The following is a 27,103-nucleotide window of genomic DNA, read 5'->3' as shown; positions in this document are numbered from 1 at the left end:
GGTTTGAGTGACTTAACTGGCCATAACAGCAACAGTTAGGCCTATCACTAACTTCAGCCTTTTACTAGGCCTACCTTAGGCCAAGTTAACTTTGGCGCTTAGTAACCTTACTACTTAGCCTAAGCCTAGCCTAATTGTTACTGCCTAGTCTTGTCCTTGGTTAGGCCGGACTACTGTGCTGCAGGCTCAGCCTGGGTAGTCAATGCTAAGTGCAGCATTTTGGATAAATCGTATCAAAAGGTGCAATTTATCGCACAAAAGCGTACTTAAGTACTCAATAACAAGGATTGCAATCCACTTTCAACTTGATCTGAATAAATTCGATAGTGTTGAATGAGATTTTCAGCTCAACGACGACGTACTTGAACTTTCATATGAAAGAATCTCAAAATGACATGACCACCATTGTATTGACCAATGAGCCAGAATTATGCTTCCTGGAAAGTTCAGGGTCTTGTTAGGATTAGTGTTGACAGATGATATAAGATCCACTTTCTAAGCACCCTGGATAAAACTGCATTCATCTTCTATGTATCGTCTCGAAAAATTGGTAGATGGAATTTGGAATTTGTTACAACTTTTTCTTTATACCCAATCAATTTTCCACTCGCAAATATGCATTATGTCATAGTTGCAAAGAGCATAATATCTGCATGCTTTGCTGTCAGTTTTCAGGAGGGTCCCTTCTGATCAATTTTTTTTTTTTTTTATTAAAAAACTTAACTAACCTTGAATTGGATAGTGTCCAAACCTTATACCTTTAATTAAAAAGTTGTAAAAACAGGTGGAATTTTCACATAGGCTAATGTGAACACTATCTGCGATCAAAATTTAATGTGGTTGGAAAACCACATGAGTGTTCCTAATCATAGGCGTACGAGGCGGGGGGCAGGGGGGCAGACTGCCCCCCCCCCCAAATTTCCAGAGGACAAGAAATTCGGGCAAAAGGCTTGAAAAATTCGGGCAGCCTAAGTAAGAGGAGAAAAATATATATATATATATATTTTTTTTTTTTTTTTTTTTTTTTCTCCTCTTAGGCTGCCCGAATTTTTCAGGATTTTTGCCCGAATTTCTTGTCCTCTGGAAATATATATATATATATATATATATATATATATATATATATATATATATATATAAATATGCAGTAGCTTGCCCGAATCTTTTTCAAATTTTTGCGCAACAATTCCATGATTTTCTTTATTTAGCGTCATGATGCCCGAATATTTCCGTGTAACACCACCGTTGGCGCAGTTCATCTGGGCTACCACGCTTTTTGCACGATCATTTTTTTTCTAACTAGTCAATTGTATACCTGGACCAAGGGCGGCGGAACCGGGGGGGGGGGGCACAGGGGGCAGGTTAAAACTGTGCCTTTTTTCTACATAAAAATTGAGGTGCCTCAAGTTAGCAAGAGGCCAGGGAACCAGAATGAACACTCGGGAAGGGCCGTTTCCGGCCATCTGAGGGGTTTGTAAAACCAAAAATTTTATAGTACGCTCCGCGCCAACCGATGGTGGCGCTCCGCTCAGATAGTCGTGCATACAACTTTGCAAATCTTGGCTAAGCCCGTGACTTTTAATGAATTTCTGTGGGTCAAACTCAAAGCTATTTCGAATGGAAAAAATTTGTTAAGATATTAACAAGAAAAAAACTCTAATTCGGAAGATTCCTACATTAGCAACTAGCATGATTTCACCTCATTTTGTCTCAAAAGAAAACTTGTTCCTTGTTTACCAATTTGCGCATTGGATATTGCAGTGCTAGTATGCATATTTTCCTTTGGGGGGGGGGGGGGGGGCGTTGATGGAGTGATGTGTATACACAAATAAGATACTACAATAAGAGTTATAAAGGGTTCTAAATATAAGGCTGAATCAGTCCAATCGAATTTCTGCAAAGTACCCTTTGATGTCGGTGCCCCCCCCCCCCAGATTAAGCTTCCGCCGCCCTTGACCTGGACATCCCCAACATGAGTGTATATAAGAAACATTTTCTTTTTCATGGATGGTGGGGGGGGAGTGCATACAAGACTAGAAGTACAGGTTTATCGTATTCTTTGTTATATTTTATACTTTTTTGTGAGACAAATTGCAGTCTCACCCGACACAGCGACATCATATCCCGCCTACGTGTCGTTGAACAATGTATGTTTTTCTGGAGGTAGCTGAGTACTGTGTTAAAATAATAAATAAGGTAACTAAATAGGAGCTTAAAAAATATACTGTCCCATTTTTCCCCTTCAAAGTGATTTTACCATTTTTTCTTCTTCTAATTTACCAAATTTTTGGGGAAGTGTAAATTTCTAAAACGTGAGATTATAAAATAAAGAATGTTTAGATGCAACTTGCAAGGCCTCAGAAGTGCCGTTTCCGGCAATCTGAGAGGCATTGTGTGCCAAAAATTTTCTTGTACGCTACGCGCCAATCGATGGTGGCGCTCCGCTTAGATAGTGTCACGGGAACTTTCGGGCACAAAAAGTTCTGCCCCCCAAACTGAAATGGTCCCGTACGCCTATGTTCCTAATAAGCATGTTATACAACGCAATAAAAAGTTCGTCTCCCGAAAATTTAATGTAAAGTTGTTTCGTCGGTAAATGTTGAGTTTTGATTCTTAACCATTCCTGTTGATACTTTTGGTGAATCAAAGCAGTTACTTGTTTGCCGCCTGTATTTCAGCAACAGTCGACAATACGACAATACTACAAGACTTACACCTGGCAAAATCAACACATATTACATGTCCCACTAGAAGAGATGCACGCTAAAACTTGCTAGCGGTGTTCAAAGAACTTTCCTAGATCGAGGCTCTGATATGCTAGAAATTGTTCCCAGCCATCGAGGAGTCTAGATATAGTTAATATTTCAGTGTGGGTAACTACTACAGTGGCAGTAAAATGCTTGTTGAAATTCGATCAATGCCGGCCATTATTTGCCTTTCTAGCATATTTGGCGCAATACTGATGACCTGTTGCGAACTTAATTAGTGGTAATGAATGTGGTACAAGTTCATACTGGAGTCCCTATTTTGATGTAGTAAATACGCTGCACATTTTAAAGAAGAACGAAAAAAGCTTGGTTTGGGTAGTCTCAAGGGTTAGCATAGCCCACAGAATCTGGAAACCTTTCCAAGTGATGATCAGGGATAACTTCGTCGTCTTAGTGATCAAACCATGGAAGCAGGGGCGTAGCTATAGGCTTTTTGTCTGTTGAAGGGGAGGGGTAGACATGACATATTTTTCAAAAATAAAATCTATGTACATGTTTTTTCGTGTGGGAGGTGGGAGGTGGGAGGTGGGAGGTGGGAGGTGGGAGGTGGGAGGCGGGAGGCGGGAGGCGGGAGGCGGGAGGCGGGAGGTGGGAGGCGGGAGGGGTATCGCACCCCAACCACCACCGCCCGTGGCTATACGCCACTGCATGTTGATGTACGGGCAACTTGCATGACCAAACCTTGTCTGGTGTGTGTTCAGGGAATCACGAGGGAAGACTTGTAATTGTCACCTCTTTTCTGTTCCTTCGAACAGGGACTCAACGCCATTAGTCCTTGACAAATGTGTAAGTTGAAACCTATTGTACACGCGCTATTTGATGTCATGGAAATCTTGTTCTTCTACAGTTTTGAAAAGCTACTCAGTAGCTTATTTGAAACCCTGTCAATGTGATGAGTGTGGACAGTGGCCTTACCATATATTTTCTCCAGGGGGGTGAGGGGGTGGAGGCAAAGAGTTCGAGTGTTCGAGGGGGAAGTTTCGAGCTCGACCAGTCATTTTGGTATACTTGTGCAATATGCCCAATTCCTAAACACTTGAAACCACGGTAGCGTTATTGTTATGAATGTGTCTTTATACCCAAATTGAACAGTTTATTGACCGCTGTCTGCGTAGGGTCCAGGGGATCCACAATATGGTGGACCTTAGAGGCTTCAGAGCTTTCAAATTTTTATCACATCGGCCGAGATTTTAGCCATGTAAAATTACATTAGAATGTTCTTAATACTGCATATGATTAGCCTTATATTGATTCGTTGTGAAGAAATTATTCAAGCAGAGAAGCCTATAGTCAAATCCGTGGCACTGTGGCAGTAGTCAGTGATAGTACAAGACAAACAATACGATGGTGTCACAGTGTGACACCAGTTTGAAGTTTACAGCCTACAGCTAGGTTGCCAGTTTTTCTGTATCACAACCGATCATATTTAGAGTATTTACCGGCCAAATCGAGTGAATAAAGGCCAAGACATTTTTGTTCGATTTCTGTTCGAATGTGGATGATGGAATCAATTTAAAAATCTTTCTCTTTTCAACGCTGTACTATTATTTACAACTTTCGCGTGCCAACGACACTTTCTTTTTGTATAGCTGATCCTGCAAATAGCAGATTTCCATCGCCAGTTATAGTCATCCATGGAACGCCCTCTTCCGCCATTACTCTGAAAAGGAGAAGAACGACGCTCAGTTGCTCTACAGAAATCCACCTAAATCACATCACATCGTTACCGAATATCTGCCAAAATGTCTGGATATGGAAGACCACCACCAGACGCAGAAAACATGATATCTCTTAAGGTCGATAATCTATCATATGGAACAAAACCTGAGGATCTAGAGCATTTGTTTTCTAAGTATGGCCGAGTTGGTGACGTGTATATTCCACGGGATCGTTTCACAAAGGAAAGTCGTGGGTTTGCCTTTGTAAGGTTTTACGAGAAAAGAGATGCAGAAGAAGCCATGGATGATCTCCACGGAGAAATATTTGAGGATCGCGAATTGCGAGTGCAGAAGGCTAAATATGGCCGACCAAGCAGACCACCACCATATAATTACCGAGGGCAATATGATCGCGGTTACGGCAACCGGTATGGCGGCGGCGGCGGTGGTGGTGGTGGTGGAGGCTATGGCGGCGGCAGGCGACACCAGTCAAGGGACTCAAGGAGAAGGTTTGTATTCATTTTGCTTTTATTGTAACTTGTTAGGCTTAGGTTACCAGCATAAGAGACAATGCTAGTTCTTACTCTTTTCACAGTTTGGATGAAGTCCCATCATTCACTGGGTCATGAGTAGGCTAGTAGCAACTAGCATTCATATCTAGCCTAGGCTATTCCCTTTCCAAGGGATTGCCTCGCCATGGCCATACGATTATAGGCTGGATAATATGGACTCGGACTGTCAAAGAGATATGGGGTTGAGAGCGGATCAAGATGTGTGAGTTTAGTGTTGAGTCTCTTCTTGGGCTACTTTTCTTAAAAAGTATCATTTGATGGTCAGATTCTTGCATTTCACAATTAGGCTACTTTTACAGCAGCAAAGTTAAATTGCACGATAATAGGGTGTTAAATTAGCCAAAAAAACTATTTCAACAAACTATTCTTATTTTTTTTTAAAGATCAAGATCCAGGTCCCCACGCCGCCGCAAAAGTTACTCAAGATCACGCTCTAGGTCTCCACGTAGGTCCCCACGCAGATCTCCAAGGAGGTCACCAAGGAGAAGATCAGTATCCAGAAGCAAATCCAGGAGCCCACCAAGAGGTTCATCTCCAGTAAAGAGATCGCACTCAAGGTCAAAGTCACAGTCGCCGCAAAGGAACCGAAGTCCATCGCCCCAGAAGTCCAGATCAAGATCTCGCTCACGATCACGCTCGCGCTCACCTGCAGAATGAATGCAATAAGCTGGCATCTGAAAGAATACGTCAGTTCCTCGTATGACTGCTAGCATGTGAGACCTCTTGATGGAGAATATATCAAGGATGACAGGACTCATGGTATTTGTAAATCTTTTTGTTTTTTAGTATCGTTATATTTGGAACTTAAGTAAGATTAAGAGAATGAAATATGCCCGATATTTTGTGTGAATGATAAGAAAGATTTTTGGATGGAACTTTAGCTATCTGCAGAAAAAAAGCCTGGATGTTTTTCCATAGCTAACCATTTCCATGGTTACAGTATTTCAAACTTAAAATCAAGTTCTTTTTGTTGCATTTTCACTTGTTTGTTAGAGATTCACTATGTAGAAATGATTACTGTTTGTAATGGAACATCTGTGTCTCTTTTCATTCATCATACCTCTTTTGTTAAATGTGCATTTTCTTTCCTTTTGTAATTTTAAGCCTGAGATCAGACACCAACAAGGTCCAAATCTTCTCCCTGTGGACTGAATATGAACAATTAAATACCTTGTGTATGCCCAATGTACTACATAGTATGCATTTGTTTGCACTGTCTGATAAGTGGTCCTTTATCCAGGGGTTTGTCTTAGAATCGAAATGCTTTTGACAAAGAATCTTGGGTGGTGACGTCACAACAGATTGTTGTTGCAGCACAGCAGTTGCAATAAACTCTTTATGGCATTCATGTCCATATTCTGTTCTGTACATATGCAATGTTGACTCTCTCCTTGTTCTGACATGATCGAAATCTGTTTTGGATTTCCAGCTTCCTTGTGTTATAGCCAGACTGCTTCTAAACTTGTCAGGTTTCTAGCTAGAACTTATTGCAGGTGTGTTTGTACATTATATTGTAAATCTATCAAGCAGAAAGAACAACAACTTCAGGTGTGACAAAGCAAAGCTGCTTAAACATTTGTAAAATATTTTAATCCCCTTCTTTTTCATCAATAAATTAGGAAAAAAATATGTTAGCAGTCAAAATTGGTTATTATCAATATTTCATGTTGTCCATATATTCTTGAGACCCGGTTTTTTGAAAACTTGCTCATCCAGCAAGATTCATGTTAAAATTTTGATGGTGCTCTTTACAAATTTCTGGTCGTGGGGGAATGGTGAGGACCCTCTATTACTTACTTTGGCCCTTGCGGGGTTCACTCTCATGAATGGAGCAGATTGCTTAGGCTATATGCAAGCACCACTATAAGGGAAGAATGACCTGAAAGGGGGGGGGTTGCATGGGGGTGGGGGAACATTGTAAATTAGTTTACTGGATATCAGTAATTCATATTGTAGAAACATTTTAAGTGTCTTCATTTTTTCTTCCTTTTTTTTATGTTTTTCTCTTTTACCTTTAATTATAAATTGTGATTTTGTGAAGAGAGTTAATTAAAGGCTTTTGTAGTATCAATATAACATTGTACTTTTTGTCATCATCACATGCCATTAATTTTTTCTTCTTCACTGTTTTTATACGCTAGGGCAATCCAGGTTGGTGATAAGTGTTGGTGACGGAGATTGTAAGGTGTAAAAGTTGTTAAGAGGAAAGCTGCATCGTGTCGTGGCTGATCAATTGGTGTTGGGGTTGTAGCTGCTGCTGTTGCTGGCGCCCGCTGTTTCAAGGTTAAGTGCTGGTAGGGAGAAAATGGCCGTGCTGCTGTTGCTGCCAGAGACAGTTACTGCAGCAGTTGGTGTTCAAAGTTGGTGATTTTTGCAGGCGGGGTGTGCTGTCAACCTACCTGCTGGTGTACCACTGCAGAAAGTTTGGTGACAATACAGTAGCTGTGGGGGACCTTGCAGAGCGAGAGAAAGAGAGTTTGAGTAATAGTTTAATGAAATAGTGAAAGTCTGCTGCAGAACAGGAGACATGGTGGTGTGATTTGGCGAAATTGGCGGTGAGGGCAGCAGCCGTTGTCAGGCAGATTTGGGGCTCGTTTTTGTACAATGCAGACCTTCCAGATCGGGTTTTGCTCTTTTAGTCCAGTTGGCAAGTATCGAAGGGAGACCGAGGCACGAGGTTTGAAATATGTATAATACACAAAAGCTATGAGACACAAACACGGTGTGAAACTTGATGCTTTCTTCAGTCATTCTTTTTGTCTTGATATAAACTCACACAATTCACTACTTTTGAATTGGGTTCAAATGGGAATAGATTCCATTTTGGTATCCCAGCAATGCAAGAAGCTGTCAAGATATTTGGGATAGCACAGTGTTTCTGTTGACTTGCAATGTATTGTGTATATTTTAAACCTCAGATGCTGGTATACCTTTAAGTGATCACTTGTAAATGCATATTGATTACAATGTTAACAACAAACTTGCAGTGAAGAGTGTTTATTTTCCTATCCATCATCAGGTACCATGCACTTTTCAAGCCCAAAACATGCTTTGCAATATTACCCAGGGTTAACAATACTTGTCACGGTACTTGCATCAGGTGACCTTTGAAGGAGGTTGCAGAGGAAGTAAATGAAGACCCTGCTTCATTCAGTCCGGTGTCATATAGATTACCTTGGATGGTCATACTGGACACAAACAATCTCAAGACAGTTGACACCCTTAGGGAAACCCTTTGATATGACCAAAGCACTAGGTTGTTTGCAAAGGGGTGAGGGACGAGCATGCACACATTGGTCCACTGAAACTTCTTCATTGAAAGAGAAGACAACTGAGTATCCCCAACAAGTCTTGTGTAGGCCTTATTAGCACACACCAATTCCTTTGTTCACTGCCAAATTCATGTTAACGTCTGTACCTGCAGCTAACTATATTTTTAATATTTTTTCCCACTGTTGTGATGTTTCAATTGCGTATGTGCGTAGAAGTACATGTTGGAAGAACTGTGGATTTGATACGAGTCGACAGCGCTTTATTTTATTTTTAATTCTGAATATATTTTGATTTGAGAAAAACAAATCTCCTTGATGTTTCCACACTCTTACTGTAGGGTCTCTCCAGTTTGGTGTTTTCATGAGTCCGTGAGTTGTTGGCGAGTGGAGTTTCGGTACATGTACTGTGTAGATGGGAAGTTTATGGTGTAAAGACCCATCTGCTGCTGCTGCAGTCTTGTGACAATTCGTGGTCCATGGGGGCAGCAGAACATTCTGAAATTTCCCGACTCGGTGGTTAAGGGCAAACATCATGGTTGTAAGGGAACACAACAACAGGGACAGCCAATTGGTGACATAACCAGATGATGCAACTTCATCCATATTTAATAGCATTAGCACGCCGACGTACAATATATCATACCTGCACGTTGGCATCAGATGTGAAGGACCAGCTGGTCTACGTCCCACTCACCTTAACAGACATACCAATAGGGGGGCTCTGCAGACTTTATATGGTTGGTGCTGACATATCGGTCATAATGCATGTAGTTCATACTGTTTACAGATATCTGAATTAAAGTAACGCTATCGCGTGAAATCGCTCACTGGCATACAAACACGCCTGATATTGCATAAAGATGCCAGGAATGATTGTTTAGTTTAAGGTTATTCTTCTGCAGTTAAAAAATAATATAAATAAAAGACAAGTCAAGTTGCTTAAGGCAATTAGTTAGACTTGAAAAGTTGAAACTTCTTTTCCAGTAAGTGACATCTTTTCCAGTAAGTACCAACTCGCTGTACCCTTAAGATCTCAGTCAGAGACAACATAAGATCGCAAGAAATCATTTGAAGCAAGAATATGATGTATCTTCAAGAATGTCAATCAGCGAGTAACTACTTAATACTTGACTTTTATTTTCTTTAGATGTTGACCACAGATACTTTCTTCTTAATAAGACACATGAGTTACATAAACAAAATCTTAACTGTTCGTTATTTTGAAATCAAAACCGACCAGCCAAGAAAACTAGAAATTTCCAAATGTTAATGCAAATATGCTACACACCAAGGACACTTTGTGTGTGACAACTCTGCTTGTACAGGTTTAATGTCACTAGGAAATGATGACAGCAGATAAGTCAAAAATGTGTATACCATTAAAAAACAAAAACCATGCATTAAATTAGCTATTACATTTTTCAGTACTCTGCATCAACAAAGGTCCAATTAGTTTTGCCATTGAAGGTAAATATTTTATTTCCAAGATAACCATGAAACCATAGGTACGAATAAATCGTCAATAGGTATTTGACTAAAGGTGTAACTGCAAGTACCACAGAGGATCATGTCTCTGTTTGAGATAAAGATGGTTTCCTTCTGAACCGGAATTATTCCCCATACCATAGCATCATAAAGTTAGTACCAATATTGCTGAAGAAATGAAACTACACATATAAGCTACTTTTAAACCACTCTGCTCAACTTTGGTCAATACTCCATAGCACACCTATCAGATGTAGAGCCAATTTAAGAGAGGCACTCTTCTTTCTGTTTCCCCATAATTTTGCTATCAAAAATAAAAACTACCATTGGAAGAGAGCTTGGGAAAGATTGTCTTTGGTGAATAGTACCCATTAAACCTGGAAGATAAAATTATTTCTAAAAGATTGGTCCAGAGAGACCAGTTATGGGGAACCTTGGATATCTCATTAGGGTGGATTTCTAGAGTAGCCACTGTCGTAATCATATGAACCAGATCTTCCATCGTATCTTGATCCATCACGACTTTTCGATGCTTTGCAAGTAAAAGGTGTACAAGTAGTCACGCCGTTGGACAAATCATATTATTGGAAGAAAGCTATACTACGCTTGTATGGAACGCCATGTTAACATTTATTCATAACTATACATAATTAGAGATAATCTTCAATTAATTTCAGATATCTCGAATTAAATTAAAGATATCTCTAATTGTTGAAGATATCTTCAATTTGAGATATCAGAAATTGCATTTTCAATATCTTGAATTTATTTAAGATATCCCAAATTGATTTTAAGATATCCAAAAAGGAAACATTATTTAAAGTTATCTCGAATTGAATTAGAGATATCCAAAATTGAATTTGAGATATCAAGAAAATAATTTGAGATATCCAAAATTGATTTCATGATTTCAAATTAGAGATATCCAAAATTGAATTATAGATATCAAGAATTCGTATTAGAGATATCTGGAAGTTGGATATCACTAATTCGAATTCTAGATATCTCTAATTCAGTTTTGGATATCACTAATTGTATTCTAGATATCTCTAATTGAATTTTGGATATCTCTAATTCATATATATATCTCAAATATATATATCTCAAATATGTTTCAATTAGAGATATCTGGAAATGAATTAGAGATATCTGTAATCATTGAATAAATGTTAATCTGGTGTTCCATATGCCAAACATACATCCAATGTACCCCAAGAGGTGTTTGGTTACTATGACGAAGGTTCACTAACCATTGCTGGCGTGTGTGCCAGTATGTGTGAACGTGTGACGGCTAGCTTGTGAACACGATATCTCAACGACGAGTTGAATCAATGTCATACATGGTAGGTAGATGCCCCATGTGTGTAGCTATCCCTGTTGGATTTGGTTCCCATGACATGAATATTGATGTTAAATTCTTAAAATGTCATTATCGCTGCAACCTTAGATCCGATTAAGTTCGTATATTGGTATGATGATGTAAGTACATGGTCTTTGCAACTACAATTTTTACCTTATTAATATTCAAGATGTGTGGGGCTTAATGGGAGATGTCAAAAGAGCTTGAAAACATGATATCTCAACAAACACAAGTTAAATCACTTGGTAGATAAATGCCCCATGATGTGTAGATGTGCCAGCATGTTCTTGGTTTTCATCTCCTGAATATTAAAGGCTGCTGTATAGACCCAAATTATAGCACGCTATCATGGGAAATTTTCTTGAGATAACGTTACTGACCTGCCTTGGTCGTAAAATGACCTCTTTTTACCAATTAGTCTGCAAGGCTTGCTGGTAGGTAGTCTAGTGACAATAAGTTTTAAAGGCATTGAAGACTCGCCCCAAACCGTGTGCGGCCATCTGAAAAAGTTAACTTTCTGTTGCTTGCAAGTGACGTTTTGTTCGTGTCACTACAAAATGCAGACAGTACAGTCATGAAAAGTGATACCTTGTTATCTTTAGCTGGACATGAGATGTCCATCGCTGTATTGTTTATACACTGTGCTGTGGGTATTGACCGCAGCTGTATATACTGACTGTACACTAGTGTCTAATTACCGACGGTAGCAAGCTGTGTGTGTATTTTCTGGGATCGATGGTGGTGTCTAACAATTTTGTTACAGCTCATTCAAAACTAGGTCAGAGTACAGGCATTAGACGTTTCTTTTTGCGTGAGTCTTCACACCCTTTAAGCCATGAGCTGCATTAGCAAGAATCTATCTCATATAAAAGATGGTGATTTTGTCATTGTTTCTGCATCTTCATTAGCTTTGCAATGACTAATTAAAAGGTTTACACCAAAAGAACACAAAATTTCATATATTTTGTTCGTTTCGTTTTTTCCACTCAAAAATACATTCACTTCATCTTTCATTTAAATGCCATGTGGAGAATAGACTGGTCATGTGACCACAAAATGAATTTGAATGATATAAACTCTGAATAAATAGATTTTCTATTTTGCAATGAATGGTCCCCAGTGACACTGGAGGTTTAAAAACTGGTAAGCTTTTGTACACTTGGCAACCGCATCATTCCTCCCTCACATCTGTACGTAACCAAGACTCATTGGTGCAGGCGTTTCATCAAGAGATGTGATCGTCGAACTGAATTTGGCTGAGTGAAAGCTGAGCAAGGTCGATTGGTTTAAAGTCTAGAAGGGCAGGGAAAAGAAAGAAACTGGCTTAATCTTGGATCTTAAATGAAAATAGAGTGAGAAGATAGAGATGAAGACTTTACTAGAGGACATGAACTAACTCTAAATACATATGACTTATTAGGGGCATGAACTAATTTCTAATCATTGATAACGTGTCATTCAATGGCCCAAACTTTCAAGCTCAGACAGGGCCGTATTTAGACATTTGGAGGCCCGTGGGCAACGTTCGGTAGTGGAGACCCAAAGCACCCCAGTGATCGCCGTCCTGGAGAGGTCTAAGGGGAGGGGGTGTCCCCTCCCCTTTGGATTTTTTTGAATAATTAAGGGTGCTTAGATGCAAAATGGTGCAGTATTTTTTAAGTAAAATAAATCAGTTGGGGGCAGGAACCTAGCGGAAGGTGATGACAGGCGCAGTGTGAGGGTGTACTGCAACGTTTCAAAACCAACCACTAACCTAGTTCTACAGAAAATAGACGTTGAGATTGATGACTTTAAATATTAGGCCAATCATGTTTCTGCCGACGTGTGCTTTGCAATGCCAGGAAAACAACCACTTAGCTGTTTCTATCATTCACAAAGAGATACAATTACAATTGAATATGGCTTTCGTATATGTAGATGACGTAAAACGCACACAGTTTGATTTTGATGATACGTGTCAGCCTACATTTCCCTTATATTTTTTATGTGGAGGCCCCTTGTTGTGGAGGCCCACAGGCAACTGCCCATGTTGCCCATTCGTTAATCCGGCCTTAGCTCAGAGCACAGAAAAGGCTTTTGACTGAATCACAGAAAAGCATACAGACAGTAGGGAGTGAGCAATGGACCCAATTGAGCTACATATTAATATTAAATATTAATATAAAATATTAATACTGTTACTATTCCTGTACAAACTGATGTTAACAATTAAATATCATACTTGGCTTTATAAAGGTCATCAGAATTTTGTTAACTTTTGATTCACACGCCCCCCCCCCCCCCTCCTTTTACTGTATGTAAAAAAGTTGTATCAGACATTCGGACAGAGCAACAGATAACAGTTGCACTATTAGAAAGAAATACGTGGTTACATATTGGACAGAACAGATTTCAAATCGATTTAAATAAATGCTCCCTTTAACCGCAGACTTCCTGCCCTGTACATTGTTACTTTCAAACCCAGGGAGTGTCAAGCAAGTCTCTAAGTATGTTGGTGAAACCAAAACCACCCTCAAGAAGCTGTTTTATGTTCACAGATCCACAGACAACACCATGAAGATTGAGAACCCGGTTGGAGAACACTTTAACCTTCCCAATCATACCATTAATGACATGTTCCTAAATGGGATCCGCCCTGACTTAGTACAAATCAGCAGAGAGAGACTGTGGATGCAACACCTTCGCTCCATTCAACCTAATGGACTCAACACTCAGGAAGGACATAAGCCCACAAGGGTTTCTTGATGCACTTCCTTTCACATTCAATCACTATCGGTATTCGCTACATTTGTTGTATATATGTTGTGACAAAAACAAATAAAATAAACGAAAACGAAACTAACTTTTCTTCTGTCCCCCCTCCTTATCCCCTTGTTCAACCCCACCCCGTCTGTCACTCCTCTTCTTGTAGCTCTCTTCACCCTTTTTGCTCCACACCCTTCTGTCTTTGCCCTTCTCTAGTTTTATTCTCTAAACTCTTCCCTTAATCCTCTCTTTGTCCCTCAACAGTTTATCTCCTACCTCTCCTCTTCCCCTGTTGGTTTCTTTCTTCTCTCCATCCTTTGTCTACTAATCCCCTTACATCTATCTCTTTGTGTTCACCATGCTCAATAACCTGGTGTGTTACCCACCCACCGTCCCCCTTCTCTAAACCCCCCCCCCCTCCAGAAAACCAATAAATGTAAGGACAGAAATATTGACTTACTTCGTAGATTGTCCTCTTTGCAAACGTGTTCTTCAACCACTTTATTGCCTGCAGATAAACAGAATGAGGTGTCAAGGAACTTTAAGAGAAAAAGCAAAGCAATCACTTCATCAGCTTCACCTCCTGAGCCGAGCGATTAAAAGATGATCTAAACCTCCAGCATGCACATAGACATGTGACACACACATAGACACACACATACATATGCCAGTGAACAAGTTGAATGGTGGACTAAAGGGGTTATGTCATCCGTAAAGTATGCAGGTTTGGTGTCGATACAACAGGGGTGACCTTTATTGAAGTATGTGTTGTTCCCTGGTGACCCCAAATGACCTTTGACCTCCACTACAAACAATGGGCTTCTTGTACTCGATGTGGTACTTCTACACACTATATATGAAATTGGTCTGAACTTCCCTTCTTGAGATATCGTGTTAACAAGCCGGGCATCACAAACGCACTCACACAAACATACACACATACGCCATCATGAATGGATAGGTTACGATTATCATGGAAACCAAAAAAAGCCTCTGGTACTAAGACTTACCTTTACCACGTTTGTAATCAAGCAGCTCTCTTTCTGTTTGCTTCCAGTCTACAGGGAGGAAGAGGAAGTCAGTCCAATTAGAAAAACAAAACTTTAAATCCTTGAGATAACTGACTGCCACATTGACTGGGATATTGCCATAGTGCCAATTCACACTGCTCTTCTGAACCACAAAAAGTCAAAAGCAAAAAGCTACTATATGACAAGCAACATCTAACCTGTCCATTATTCTGAGTCCAGTCTGCAGTGGACTACTACTTCTAATGCATTTATCTTTTCTGGTTGAATAATCTCTCGAGTCCCTGGATTTGATGGCATTGATAGAAAACCTTGCGGTGCAATCATTGTTGTTCCAGTATGATTCTCTTGCCAAGGTTTTTCACAATTAGTTTAGACATGATTAATCTGTATAAAATACCACGTTGTACAGAATCAAAACACGTAAGGCTTGGAATTGTTGAGAAATGGTGAGACAGTCGAAATTTTATTGTATTTAAATGAGGGTGGTATGGAAGAACTTTGCATGCACAGACTCCGGATGGATGACCTGATTAATTCACTGCGGCTTGGCCCCTTGGGCTTTGAGTACAACGTTTCTCTATGATGCTGAGTTGGACGAATCGATCCATAATCATAATTGCCGACTTACCCTCACAATTTTACAAGGTCAGTAAGAGTAACCCCTCCCCCCCCACCCCTAATAAAATACACAGAGAGTTTTGACTTCAAAACAATCAATCAATTATGGGTTTACTTTGAAAAAGTATTTAAAGCAATCCATACCATCAGAAAGCAGTTTCACTATGTCAAGGTGATTGGTTGTAAATTGATGGTCGCCTCTGTTGTAAAATCTGTTGTCATGTCGTTTGCTGCTCTGTTGCTGATGGAAGGTAGGCACTGCTTGGGACTGGAAACTGAAGAAAACGAAAGGTTCCATAAATGTCATGAAATTATTTAACACATCTGAGTGATACCCAGAGCCAGTCGACATAGAAAATACAGTCGAGGTAAGCTTTTTTGCCAACGGCCAAAATTCGTGCACATATATTTTGGTTCCAGCTTGCCAGTAAAAATACCAATAGTAAAGTTTCTGTCAATTTCTTGCTTCCTAGATACTACATAGAATATATAATAATTGTAATGGAAAGTCAATTTGCTTGTGTGTCTGTATACCGTGTTTACCATTGATCTAAGTATGTGGCTGGTCTGGATTCCTTCATTGTCAAGCTACGCCATGCTAATTACCAAGGTGCGGTTACGGTCGGCTGAACTTAAGTCATCCCTATATAACGGACAGTTCCACATGGTTTCTTGTTTCCATGACGCAGCCTCTGTGATCTTCGGCTGTTGCTGTTTGAATTATTCCTTCTTGCCGTAACATGTGAACCTGTCTGCATTTCATTTTGTAACAACCCTAAATTTCCATTTCCTGTAACTCTGCCCAGCACCGACATCTCTATCGTAATCAATCAGAATTAATACCCTTCTTACCTGAACATTTATAAATACTAACCTGTGGAAAGCGCACTAACCAGTCTCGTACCAAGCGGCCAGACCAACACCACCTGACACTAACAAAAGGAGGTACCTCTGCGTGCATTAGCTTAAGCCCTAAGATTGCAAGTACCGGTACGTTGTGGTTTTTTTGTATAATTTTGATGTAAATTACAAAGACAATTCTATTATATTTCTATGGACATATAACTGCCCTTTCGTCTACTTTCTCTTCTGCCGATTCCTTTCCCACTCCGACAACAACACCTAAAAATAACTACAACCTGTATCTAACTGCGTAACATAATAGACCATGGTTTCATATCACAGCTGATGCTGTAGCTCTCATCTATGATCTTCTTAGCCATGTGCTAAGAACGGACTAACTTCTTTCTGCCCCTGTTCTGGTGATCTCATCACACTATCTGGCACTTATCTAGCATTCTTTGTGCAAATAAAATGCTCTATAAGTTCTACATACACCACTGATGCATGGCTTCCACTTTCTCGGTCTAAATCGATGAACTAAAATTAAATCTATTATCCCATATGAACAGAACAGGATTGAAATCCAATAACGGGTGCCTATGATACATCATTAGAAAAGTACATATGATGAGTAGGGAAGATAACGTAGGTTCTTTATCGATGTTGTGAAAGGAAAGAAATGAAGGAAACCAAGGAGAGACAGGAAGTCATAAAGTTGAGAGGTCATGAACAATACCTCATATTTTGCCGTGGATCTGCCTTTCCGTTTCTCTGTTCAAAGGATGGGTCAAGCTGACCAGCTGCAAAGATAGATGTATACAAAGATAATGTGTGGTCAAAAGGTATAATAATGTACTAAAAGTAGCCCATTTGACCATGCCTTTGTAGGTTGATCTTAGGCAAACATTCGTTGTCCATTAAATAGAACTAGGCCCCTACTATCAGAGCTTAAGGTTCCACTCCAATGGAGTGTTAGCTCAGTGGTTAACGCCAACCGGTGCCTTCAATCATAAGGTCCCAAGTTCGAGTCACTCCAAGATTAAGGTATGTCCTCCAGTTACAGAGTTGTTGACAATTAACAATTCATAATCATGGACGTTAAATATGAATGTAAGAGACTGACTTCGGTCAGCTTGCGGCTTTGATAAGCCAATGATGGCTTTGTCGCGAGTTCCTGCGTGCAAGAGGATCTAAAAAACATATATACATACTTTAATCACCCATCAGATGCTTTGCAACCAAAGCTGAACTAGGCCTACACATTAAGAATGCTGATTCAGCACTGACTGCCATAAAATGTGTCCCACTTGGGATGCTACCTTTATACATGTATATGTGTTGCTCACACATAATCTTCTACAGTCAACTTGTACTAGTTGTTCATGGGATGCCTTTGCTTGATATATTTTGCGAACACTACTAAGATTACACTTAGCACCATACCATGGTTAGAAGATCACTTCAGGGAATAATTTTGTGTTCAAATATTGAGCTCTCATATTTTGAACACTCATGTCTCATATGATATACTGTAGTTTCTGCCATACATCTCTAGTGTAGGCCCATCACTAAGTTGGATAACGATTTGCCATTTTGTACAGCATTTTGCGATGCCATACTGGATAATTTATTGCCTACATTTTCCTTCGAAACGGGTTATCGTATGCATGCTAGGTCATAGTATGGAAGGGATCAAGTCTCATATGGGCCGTCTAATCATATTATGTAGTGTAGCCTACTGTAGTACTAACTTGTTAGGCGTAGGCTTAAGTTCTAATTCAACGTTAGGCTAAGTCACTTTCACTCATATTGTTATAGAATGTGAAACCAACCACACAAGAAACTATTTTACCTCGTCTGCTCTGCACAGTGAACTTGCTAGGTCCTCGAGAGACGTTGTACATAATTACAAAGGAAGCAGATTTAAATGGACGGCCCGTTTCGTAGTAAAAATATCAGCGATTCGCTACGTTCATCGAATTCATGAAAAAGACCAACCTGATCGCTTTGATATGTAACTCACGGTACCGCGGCGGTAGGCTCTGTATCAAATATTGCGTAATCGTTTCAAGGTAAAAGATTCAAAACACATTGAGAAGGAAACAGATAAGAGCCGTATATAGAGATATGGCTCTTACTGGAAATACAGATCCTATAGTAGGACTGGAAAGGTTGCATAGCGACCTCTATTAGATCCAGTTTTACCCAGGAGTTGGTTTGGCCCTTTCAAGAGTCGTATATTTAGATATACGGCCCTGGGCCCACTGAAATACAGTCGCCATCTTTCGGTATCATACAGAAACTGGATACAGTGTTTAGTTCAGCTTTCTGAGCATGGAGCTACATGTTCTAGGGCATGTCCGGACAGAAATGATATTTAAGCCAATATGCTAAAAATAAAAACAATAGTTTTCAGCTAATTGCAAGGTTCTAAGTATTACCAGTTACCACACTCTCTATATGTATATCATATTTATACCGTCATTCTATCGAAAACGAAAGTTATTATTACCTTTGCAAATTACTGGAAGGCTGGAAGTTTTAGAATAGCTGAGATACAGGTTATTTTTCGTCGTCTTGGATGGAAGTCTTGGGAAGTGTTATAAGCTCAGTGGTTAACGCCGGTGCTTTTCAATCATAAGGTCCCGAACTTCGAGTCACTCCATGGAGATTAATGTATGTCGTCCAGTAACAGAGCTGTTGACAATTGACAATTCATAATCATGGACGTTAAAAATATGAATATAAGAGACTTACTTCGGTCAGCTTGCTGCTTTGATAAGCCAATGATGGCTTCTTCGCGAGTTCCTGCTTGCTGGAGGATCTAAAAAAATACATACATTATCATACCAGGTCCAGTTTCAGTCAACCAATGAAAGTATTTCCGACTACGCAGAACAGGTAACCCTATATAACGTATCTTAATTTATTTGAGTACTGCAACGTGTGCGTTACAGGGGTGTATCCAGGACACCAAGGAGTGATATATCAAGGCCAGGGGGACAGCAAGCTAGTAGAGACAAGACTCTGGGGTCGTTGAAGCCCACCCTTAAAAACTGCAATATTAGATCTGAAATGTTTTCAGGCTATTAATTAGGACTACAGCTAGGTCTACACGTTATAGGTTCTGCTATTAAACCAAGTTTATACAGGGAGATGTATTTCCAACCCCTGGACCGAGCCTAAATAGATGTTTCGTCTGAAACCATAGCCTATTGGCTCTGATAGGATGACCGTTAATGCTAAGTGTGGTTTACCATGTCGGATATATTTACTTTGCCCTCGTTTCCTTCCCTTCGAATGTTTAACAACTCAACCGGAAGGTTATTTCTTTAGAATTCGGAAGTCCAAAGTCATAATGCTATTAATCTATAAGTTTATATACGCCTATAACAGTTGATATCTGGAAGAACTAACTAGTTTTCCATCGAATTGTATATGGATTAACAAGAAGCGCAAATGGCGGTGGGTTGGATTGAAATTAAAGAGACATAACGTACAAAACATCCTGCATATAATGCTATTAATGTCTGTATAGTGTTTTCGAGACATGGTGCACCCTGGGAGTTGTTCCCTGGTGCACCGTACCACAAATGCATTTGATGCAAACAGCTCCACACGACGATTAATTATTTTGTTTTGCTGTAGTTTTTTAACTCTTCTTTTTAATTGGCACTGGATTGAATACGGAAGAAGAAGTGGTTTGATTTAAACCACTCTTTTGAGATACTAATTAGATACCATACCGCAGGGATGTGCGCTAGATTTTATAGGTGGGACGTGGAGGCAAACTTTGATATTCCCCGACTTAGATAGGTAAGGAGGCATATATATATATATATATATATATATATATATATATATATATATATATATATATATATATATATATATTTATATATATATATATATATATATATATATATATATATATATATATATATATATATATACATGTAAGTAAGTAAAGGGGTCAAACTGTGCATTCAGAGGCATATATTGGGCTAATAAATGCTTTTGAATTTGAAAAAAAGGACCCCGACTGAATGTTTCTCACAGACTGACGAAAGAGGTGAAGCGTGGTACCCAACACCACACACTCCCTCACGTCAAATCACTGCCTTACTATACATGTTTTAACGTGCATGTGTTAAAAACATGCTTACCCCCGTATATATGATGTATGATCGAAAGAGTATTGACATGAAATGATGTGGAATACATTACACTTACGGTATTATCCCCTTTAATTAAAATCCTTTAACTCTTTTCAAAACAATTCTGGATATTTCACAGTGGTTTCCTGTTTCCTCGTAACCGTTTTTATTCGTCACGCTGAATCATGTGCTACCGGAAAGAGCAAACGCATCGGTCATTTAACAAACACAGATTGATGGTTCTTACTTCTGTCAATTAACTGCATTCTATCGAGAACTTATTGGGCTTCGTGCTTCTATTTACTTTGGTGAATATTTTGAGATATTATATATGATCTATATATATATGACATATATATATATATATATATATATATATATAAATGTGTAATATAAATAAATATATTCAAGACAATATGGACGGAGAAGCGATGTATTTAACCAGATTATTTTACGTCGTCTTGGTCGGATTATCTTGCCAGGCTCAGTCTCAGTTAGCCAGTGAAAGTATCTCCAGCGCAGATTCAGGTAAACCATTATAACGAATCTTGATTTATTTGAGTACCACAACATATGTCTAAACAAGGTGCATGAGTATGTCCAAGGGGAACCGGAGAGGGATATACCAATGCAAGTATGGGACAGCAAGTAGGGTCAGGACTCTGGGGTCGACTCTTACAGTGGGTCCTATTACAGCAGAAAACTATAATTTTAGATATGAAATGTTGCATTGTGAGGCATATTTTAGGCATATTAATTATGACTACAACTAGGTCTACACACAATAGGTTCTGCTAGCACAAGAACTAAGTAAAGACAGGGATGTGTATCTCCCCCTCCCCCGTCACCCCACCCCCTGGATCCGCGCCTCAGTAGATCTTTCCTCTGAAATGAATATTGGTTCTGATAACATATAGATTTGCTCAAAACAATGAGGTATATGATATACAAAGTGTTGAAACTGTAGCATTCCTTACTTGTATGTTCGTTTCCTAAATGCAGGTGTTCACTGCATCTTTCAATCGGCAGTAATTTCGGTATCTATAGCGATAATATATCTCCTCTCCCGTAATCCTGGATCCGTCAGTAAACTACATGCTGATTAGGCATAAAATTAAGATGTATAAACAACTTTTCCCATAAGGGCTTTACTTAAGATGCTGTTGAAGATTTAAACGCTTTTTGGAGTTTACTCTATAGAATATAAGCAAGCATGTATGGATTATGGTATATGAATGCATTTACATGCTCTAAATATGGAATGTATGAAGCGTATAAAAACCCATATGTTATAAGGTTATTAAATGTTTGTAGCTTTGATACATTTAGTATAGAGTTCAACTTTTGTCTTACACCTCTAGCCCAGTTGACCGAGATAATACTGCAGTATACCTCCTTTTTCATGTACTTCGTATTTGTTACACCAAGTTACATATTTTTTTAAACTATATATAGAAGATTTATAAATGATATTTCATACTTGTTATTATCTTGTGCACCTTTTCTGTCAGGTGAATCGGAAAACCCTTGCAGCTTCAGGGGGATTTTTCTTCTTCATGAAGAGTGGATTGACCTTGATCCGTGTACTTCGTGCATGTGTAAGAATGGAACAGTTAGCTGTAAACGTGAAAGTTGTCATGTGCCAGATGTAGCAAATTGTACCGCTTCGACTGTACCAAACATATGCTGTCCCATTTGCCTATACAGTAAGATTACGTATTACAGATTTAACATATAGGTTAATATTAAAGTAGACTATATACGAATATATAAGGATATTATAAACCTCTATACCTAGGCTATATGGATGTGTTTAACATATATATAGTATTAACCTCTATACCTAATGTGTTTAACATATTGAACTAGTATTACTAGCTATTTACCTATGTATGTGTTTAATATATATAATTAACCTTTATATATATATATATATATATATATATATATATATATGTAGATATATATATATATATATATATATATATAGATAGATAGATAGATAGATATATATATAGATATATATATATAACGATAGATGTGTTACATGCAATGTATTATGGACCTCTATATACCTACATGGATATGTTTAATAGATAGTATTAACCTCTATACCTATATGGATGTGTTTAACATATAATAATAACCTCTAAACCTATATAGATGTGTTTAACATCAAGTATTACTCTCTTTACCTATAACTATAGAAACGGTCGTTATAAGTACAAATATCGTGGACGTTTCCTTCAAATTAGTGGGAGATAACGTGAAATATTGTCGGTTCTCCTTGGACATCTCAGTGAAAGCGTCGTTAAGTTCAAATGTTATCGGCAAGGATCTTTGGAAACTCAGCGCCTGGATAAGTACGAACGCTTATGGAAATGCTGCGAAATATGCTTTGAATGATAACATATTCAGTGAACAATATGCAGCAAAGACATTCAAACTTAATCACTATCCACCTTGGAAATGGAAGCATTTGTATTACCATATGCCATTGGGAGAAGGCCCGTGTGATCAATGCGAATTCATGTGTGTTGCATTTGGTCAGGCTGATTACCCAATCACAGTCGATAACCTATCGTTTCGCTTTCAACCTTTAAATTTCGAAACGGAGAGATTAGTTGACTGTGTACCTCTTCCAAAACGCAAAGGTGAGGACATAATTAAAGAAAATATTGGCTGTGCCTACGAAGGAATTTCTTTCCATGACAAAACGGTGATTCGTCCTGATAATTGTACAGAATGTATGTGTTTGAATGGTACAGTCAACTGCACCAAAGAAAACTGTGATGGAGGAACAGATGTACCAGAAGAGTGTTGTCCTTCAAATAGACCTACCCAGAGTAAGTTGAAACACCCGTTTCTCATAGACTGCACGTTACTGAACGAGTATCACCTATATAGCCAGTAACTATATACAGTAGTAGAAGTACCGTATAGTATAATGCATTAAGAAACAAAGGTCTTGGAATGTGTACCTTTTCTATATATTACAGGTACATTGATTTCATATATATTGAGAGATATCTAAAGATTAAACACCTTCGGAGGATACATATATAGTCTTTGCACGGCTGTGTGAAAATAACTTATATTAGAAGCGGCACATCGTTACAACGCAACGCAAAACGCATCAGCGCTTACTTAAAACTTATTCTGCTTGTTGGAACTTCAGTACACAGATCTGTATTATAATATGTATATGGATATATACGTATACGACATCATGTATATCAGCTGGTTCGCTACATTTAGACCAACGAGCCAGGGCCTCCCATCATAGGACCGATCCACAGCCCATGTACCTGATCCCTACCCCTTCAGAATCGATGCTCAAAGTGCATGAAAACTATAGCTGGGACTATATATATATATATATATATATATATATATATATATATATATATATATATATATATATATATATATATATATATATTTATATATATATATATATATATATATATATATATATATATATATATATATATATATATATATATATATATATATATATATATATATATATATATATATGATAAATAATAATGACCAAGAATTTCGTCGACAAGCTGTAGTTAAAGATTTTGAAGTCTGGAAGCATTCCATGACCCAACGTAAAGTTTTCTCGACCAAAGTTTGTGCAAGCGCGTTCACAGCGGTTCGGGAAACGTTTCGATGTAGATCACGTAATATTTAATAAATACTGCTATAATGAGTTGGTGTTTATACATTGTATGTGATATTAAGGGGTTAATCAACGGTCTAGCGTGATTAACCCCGTTCATTCATACACTACCATTTGTGTGGGGGAAAAATCATAAAACAAAACATTTTTGGTTACATATAACCAAAGATTTATTGAAGTGATGCCCCGTAATTTTACCGTGCGTTACTCGCAGGATTAACCACGGTCAGCTGACCTGGATGGACCAATAGGATTTAGGAATCTTTACTAAGTATGAATGAACATTGCTTTATTTGATGATTATTTTTCAGCTGATTACATGACGACCCTCTATACAGATGAAACGGGAGATGGACATTCCACGAGGACAACCCTCCCAACCATTGTCATCGTCATTCTCTCTCTTTCTATCTCTCTTATCTTTTTACTGGTTATTTTACTACTGATAAGAAGAAAAATGACCACTAATTCACAACTTAATGGAACGAGCGATAACGGTTTGGTGTTAGGTTGAGGGCGTGTGAGTTCAGAAGAAAAACTGTTCAGAGTATCTCTTTCGAGATCCGGCTTTAATTTGGGAGTCACAAATGATTTCGAGTTGGTTAGCATCATGTTTAATCTCTATAGGTTAAGGCAAATATGTCACCAAAACAGAACTATATAGTATTGTTCGATACAGGTGACACACGCCTACATTGGAATTACGACCTTCCTTACCGGTTTCGAATCTCTGGACATATACGATCAGCGTCCATAGCCTAGTGGTCAGGGTGTCCGCATATAAAGCGGGAGGCCCGGGTTTGATTCCCGGTGGAGGCTGGAAGTTTTTTCACTGTTCTGGATTTTTCAACTCATAACGATTTCAGGTGGGTTCACGTTGATTAGAATGTCTCCAAAATTAGTAAAATATTATTCGATGCACATTTTGAAGCAAGACAGAAGCAATTATGTCAGTGTTGATCAATGTAAATCACACAGCTGGTTGCTTGAAGTTCAAATGTCGTCTTCTCGAAAAAGGCACAACAAGAATTTGAATGTACTAAATTGTCACCACTGTGAGTATCATTCAAAAAAAAAAATCAGTTTACTGATATAATAAATTGTTTAACACGAAACAGTTTAATCAAATTGTTTTATCGTATTTATGTTGATGGTGCTTTTCATTAATATGTTCTGCATAAACAATATAAAAACATATTTATGTTTAGATGAGACTTTATGTGCATAGTTTCACAATCTGCATTTATCTCAGCATCTTTTTCTTTACATGATATTTGGGTTTAATTATTCTACTTCCAATTAATTGCTAAATAAAGTACGTTCCTCTAATCTTTTGAAATTAAGGACTTATCTTTTTTTGTTGTTCAAATTTTTTTTTTCAGGTTTTCCACGAAAGACCCACAGAAGCAAACCTCACGTTATAGGCTATAAATGTCACCAAACGGCATCCGAAGGGACATCATTTAGGCCAAGTTTACTTTTTTCATGATGTCTGTAATCTCCTTTCCAAACTTTTTGTAGTATATACCATATACAATAGCATGACAATTGAATCGAAAAGTTATGAAACTTTCCGTCGTTTCATTTTTACGTAACTAGTTTTATAATATTATTGTTTTGATGGGAGTGATATTTATGTACTCATCCCGTGCGGTTTTTTTTATTAAACGGAGTCCAAGTATACGAGTTCTTTAGTTGTCGTCAATAATAATAAAAATAATAATAATAATTAAAAACAAAATAATAATAATAATAATCATAATAATAATCATAATTATAATAACAATTCCTTATAAAGGTTCGCTTTATCTTCGATTTCACTAGCTAGAAGAAGACTAACGGGTGAGGCCGGTGGTTAGTTTTGCAGGGTGGTTAGTGCATTCCAGGGATGGGTGGTGCCAGGGACGTCCCCCTGCAGAAGCCACTGAAACGTTTCTCTCCTCCTGTTTACTGTTTGGCGTTAATTCCTGCAACCATCTGTAGAAAAGATTCTACCAAGACTTTTGTTTACATATAGTTCTGCCTGTATATATTCGGTTCCAAGAATTACCCCTCCGGAAGGAGCTACACTCCGTGCAGCTCGAACGGGCATGTATCCCTACACATACTTGAGGCTGACTGTGGTGGCGCAGGGGAAGGGAAATGTGTTATGTCAAAGAACTCCTCAGCAAATAAACAAACGCCCTTTTTTACAATATCTTTTACTTCAATGTATTTCAGTATTATTTCCAGGGTACTTCGTATCTTGTATCACAATAAATGCTAGGCGTTCGTCACCACCAGATTTACAGCAATTTTCAATTCCAAAATTGCCATTTTGACTATTTTCGTTAAAAAAATAAATAAACTGTAGCTGGAACGCCCGCAGCTTATCAGGACTGTAGGCCTATACAAAATGTATGACGACAGGATTTGTTGCTCCTTAGCAACACAAGGCTCCTTGTCGTTTTTACACGTAAACAAGCGCGTATGAACGACGTAAGAAATCTAGAAGACTCTGAAAGTAGATGTTCGAATGGTAGCCAGGGTCCATACAGATCAAAGCTTTTTTATGAGACGGAAAATAACTCTAAGCAGTCTAAATTATTCTCAAATTTACATCCGCTCGAAAGGTTAATCATTGTCGGAGAAAAGAGGTAAAAGTACCTAATTATGTAATGCTTGTTTAAGCATATTATCAGTTACCATCAGTGTTTGTTCTGCCTTTATATGAAAGAGCATAATTTAAAAAAATACACATGGTGTGAAAATAGGGAGGATCGAAGGTGTTATAAACCATTTTAGAAAATGTTGATATTACTCCGAGTGAGCAGATGGAAGGGTGGGGTTCAGTATGCTAAACTTGCTCCTCTTCTAGCTCAAAATCTAAACTGTCATAATACGGAAGTTTGCAAGTGTCATGA

At 38.4% G+C, this 27,103-nt stretch overlaps 4 protein-coding genes across 9 annotated transcripts in view; 2 read left to right on the top strand and 2 right to left on the bottom strand.

The window, feature by feature from the left end:
- The window catches only part of LOC139959605 (tectonin beta-propeller repeat-containing protein 1-like), a 35,848-nt gene extending 35,423 nt beyond the window's left edge, over window positions 1-425 (bottom strand). For 4 of the 5 annotated variants that reach the window (XM_071957336.1, XM_071957338.1, XM_071957339.1 and 1 more), the window contains exon 1: window positions 267-425. The gene's annotated coding sequence lies outside the window, so the exon portion shown is untranslated. The remainder of the gene's footprint in view (window positions 1-266) is intronic. The other variant, XM_071957337.1, reaches the window with a different exon arrangement.
- A 3,970-nt stretch (window positions 426-4,395) lies between these two features.
- LOC139960522 (uncharacterized) lies at window positions 4,396-8,572 on the top strand. 2 transcript variants are annotated; one of them, XR_011790552.1, is made up of 3 exons: window positions 4,396-4,935; window positions 5,382-5,757; window positions 7,140-8,572. XR_011790552.1 is itself a non-coding variant. In XM_071958948.1 (2 exons), the coding sequence occupies exons 1-2, from the start codon at window positions 4,511-4,513 to the stop codon at window positions 5,653-5,655; spliced, it is 699 nt and encodes a 232-aa protein (XP_071815049.1). In that variant the 5' UTR covers window positions 4,396-4,510; the 3' UTR covers window positions 5,656-8,572. The 2 variants fall into 2 exon arrangements, 1 of the variants encoding a protein (XP_071815049.1); XM_071958948.1 differs by having other exon boundaries at window positions 5,382-8,572.
- On the bottom strand, window positions 7,296-18,476 carry LOC139960525 (uncharacterized). The gene is made up of 6 exons (XM_071958952.1): window positions 18,205-18,476; window positions 17,089-17,152; window positions 15,654-15,784; window positions 14,871-14,918; window positions 14,321-14,368; window positions 7,296-12,408 (listed from the first exon to the last, which is right to left on the bottom strand). Exons 1-6 carry the CDS (start codon window positions 18,254-18,256, stop codon window positions 12,341-12,343), a joined length of 411 nt encoding a protein of 136 aa, XP_071815053.1. The 5' UTR covers window positions 18,257-18,476; the 3' UTR covers window positions 7,296-12,340.
- A 686-nt stretch (window positions 18,477-19,162) lies between these two features.
- LOC139960524 (uncharacterized) lies at window positions 19,163-25,518 on the top strand. Its single transcript, XM_071958950.1, has 5 exons — window positions 19,163-19,253; window positions 20,992-21,037; window positions 22,021-22,215; window positions 22,717-23,355; window positions 24,512-25,518. Exons 3-5 carry the CDS (start codon window positions 22,104-22,106, stop codon window positions 24,712-24,714), a joined length of 954 nt encoding a protein of 317 aa, XP_071815051.1. The 5' UTR covers window positions 19,163-19,253; window positions 20,992-21,037; window positions 22,021-22,103; the 3' UTR covers window positions 24,715-25,518.
- Window positions 25,519-27,103: the final 1,585 nt, after the last annotated feature.

This window comes from Apostichopus japonicus, chromosome 19 (assembly GCF_037975245.1).
Source record: "Apostichopus japonicus isolate 1M-3 chromosome 19, ASM3797524v1, whole genome shotgun sequence".
NCBI classification, from domain to species: domain Eukaryota; kingdom Metazoa; phylum Echinodermata; class Holothuroidea; order Aspidochirotida; family Stichopodidae; genus Apostichopus; species Apostichopus japonicus.
The sequence above is the reverse complement of the archived record's forward strand: the minus strand, read 5'-3'. Positions and strand labels throughout refer to the sequence as shown.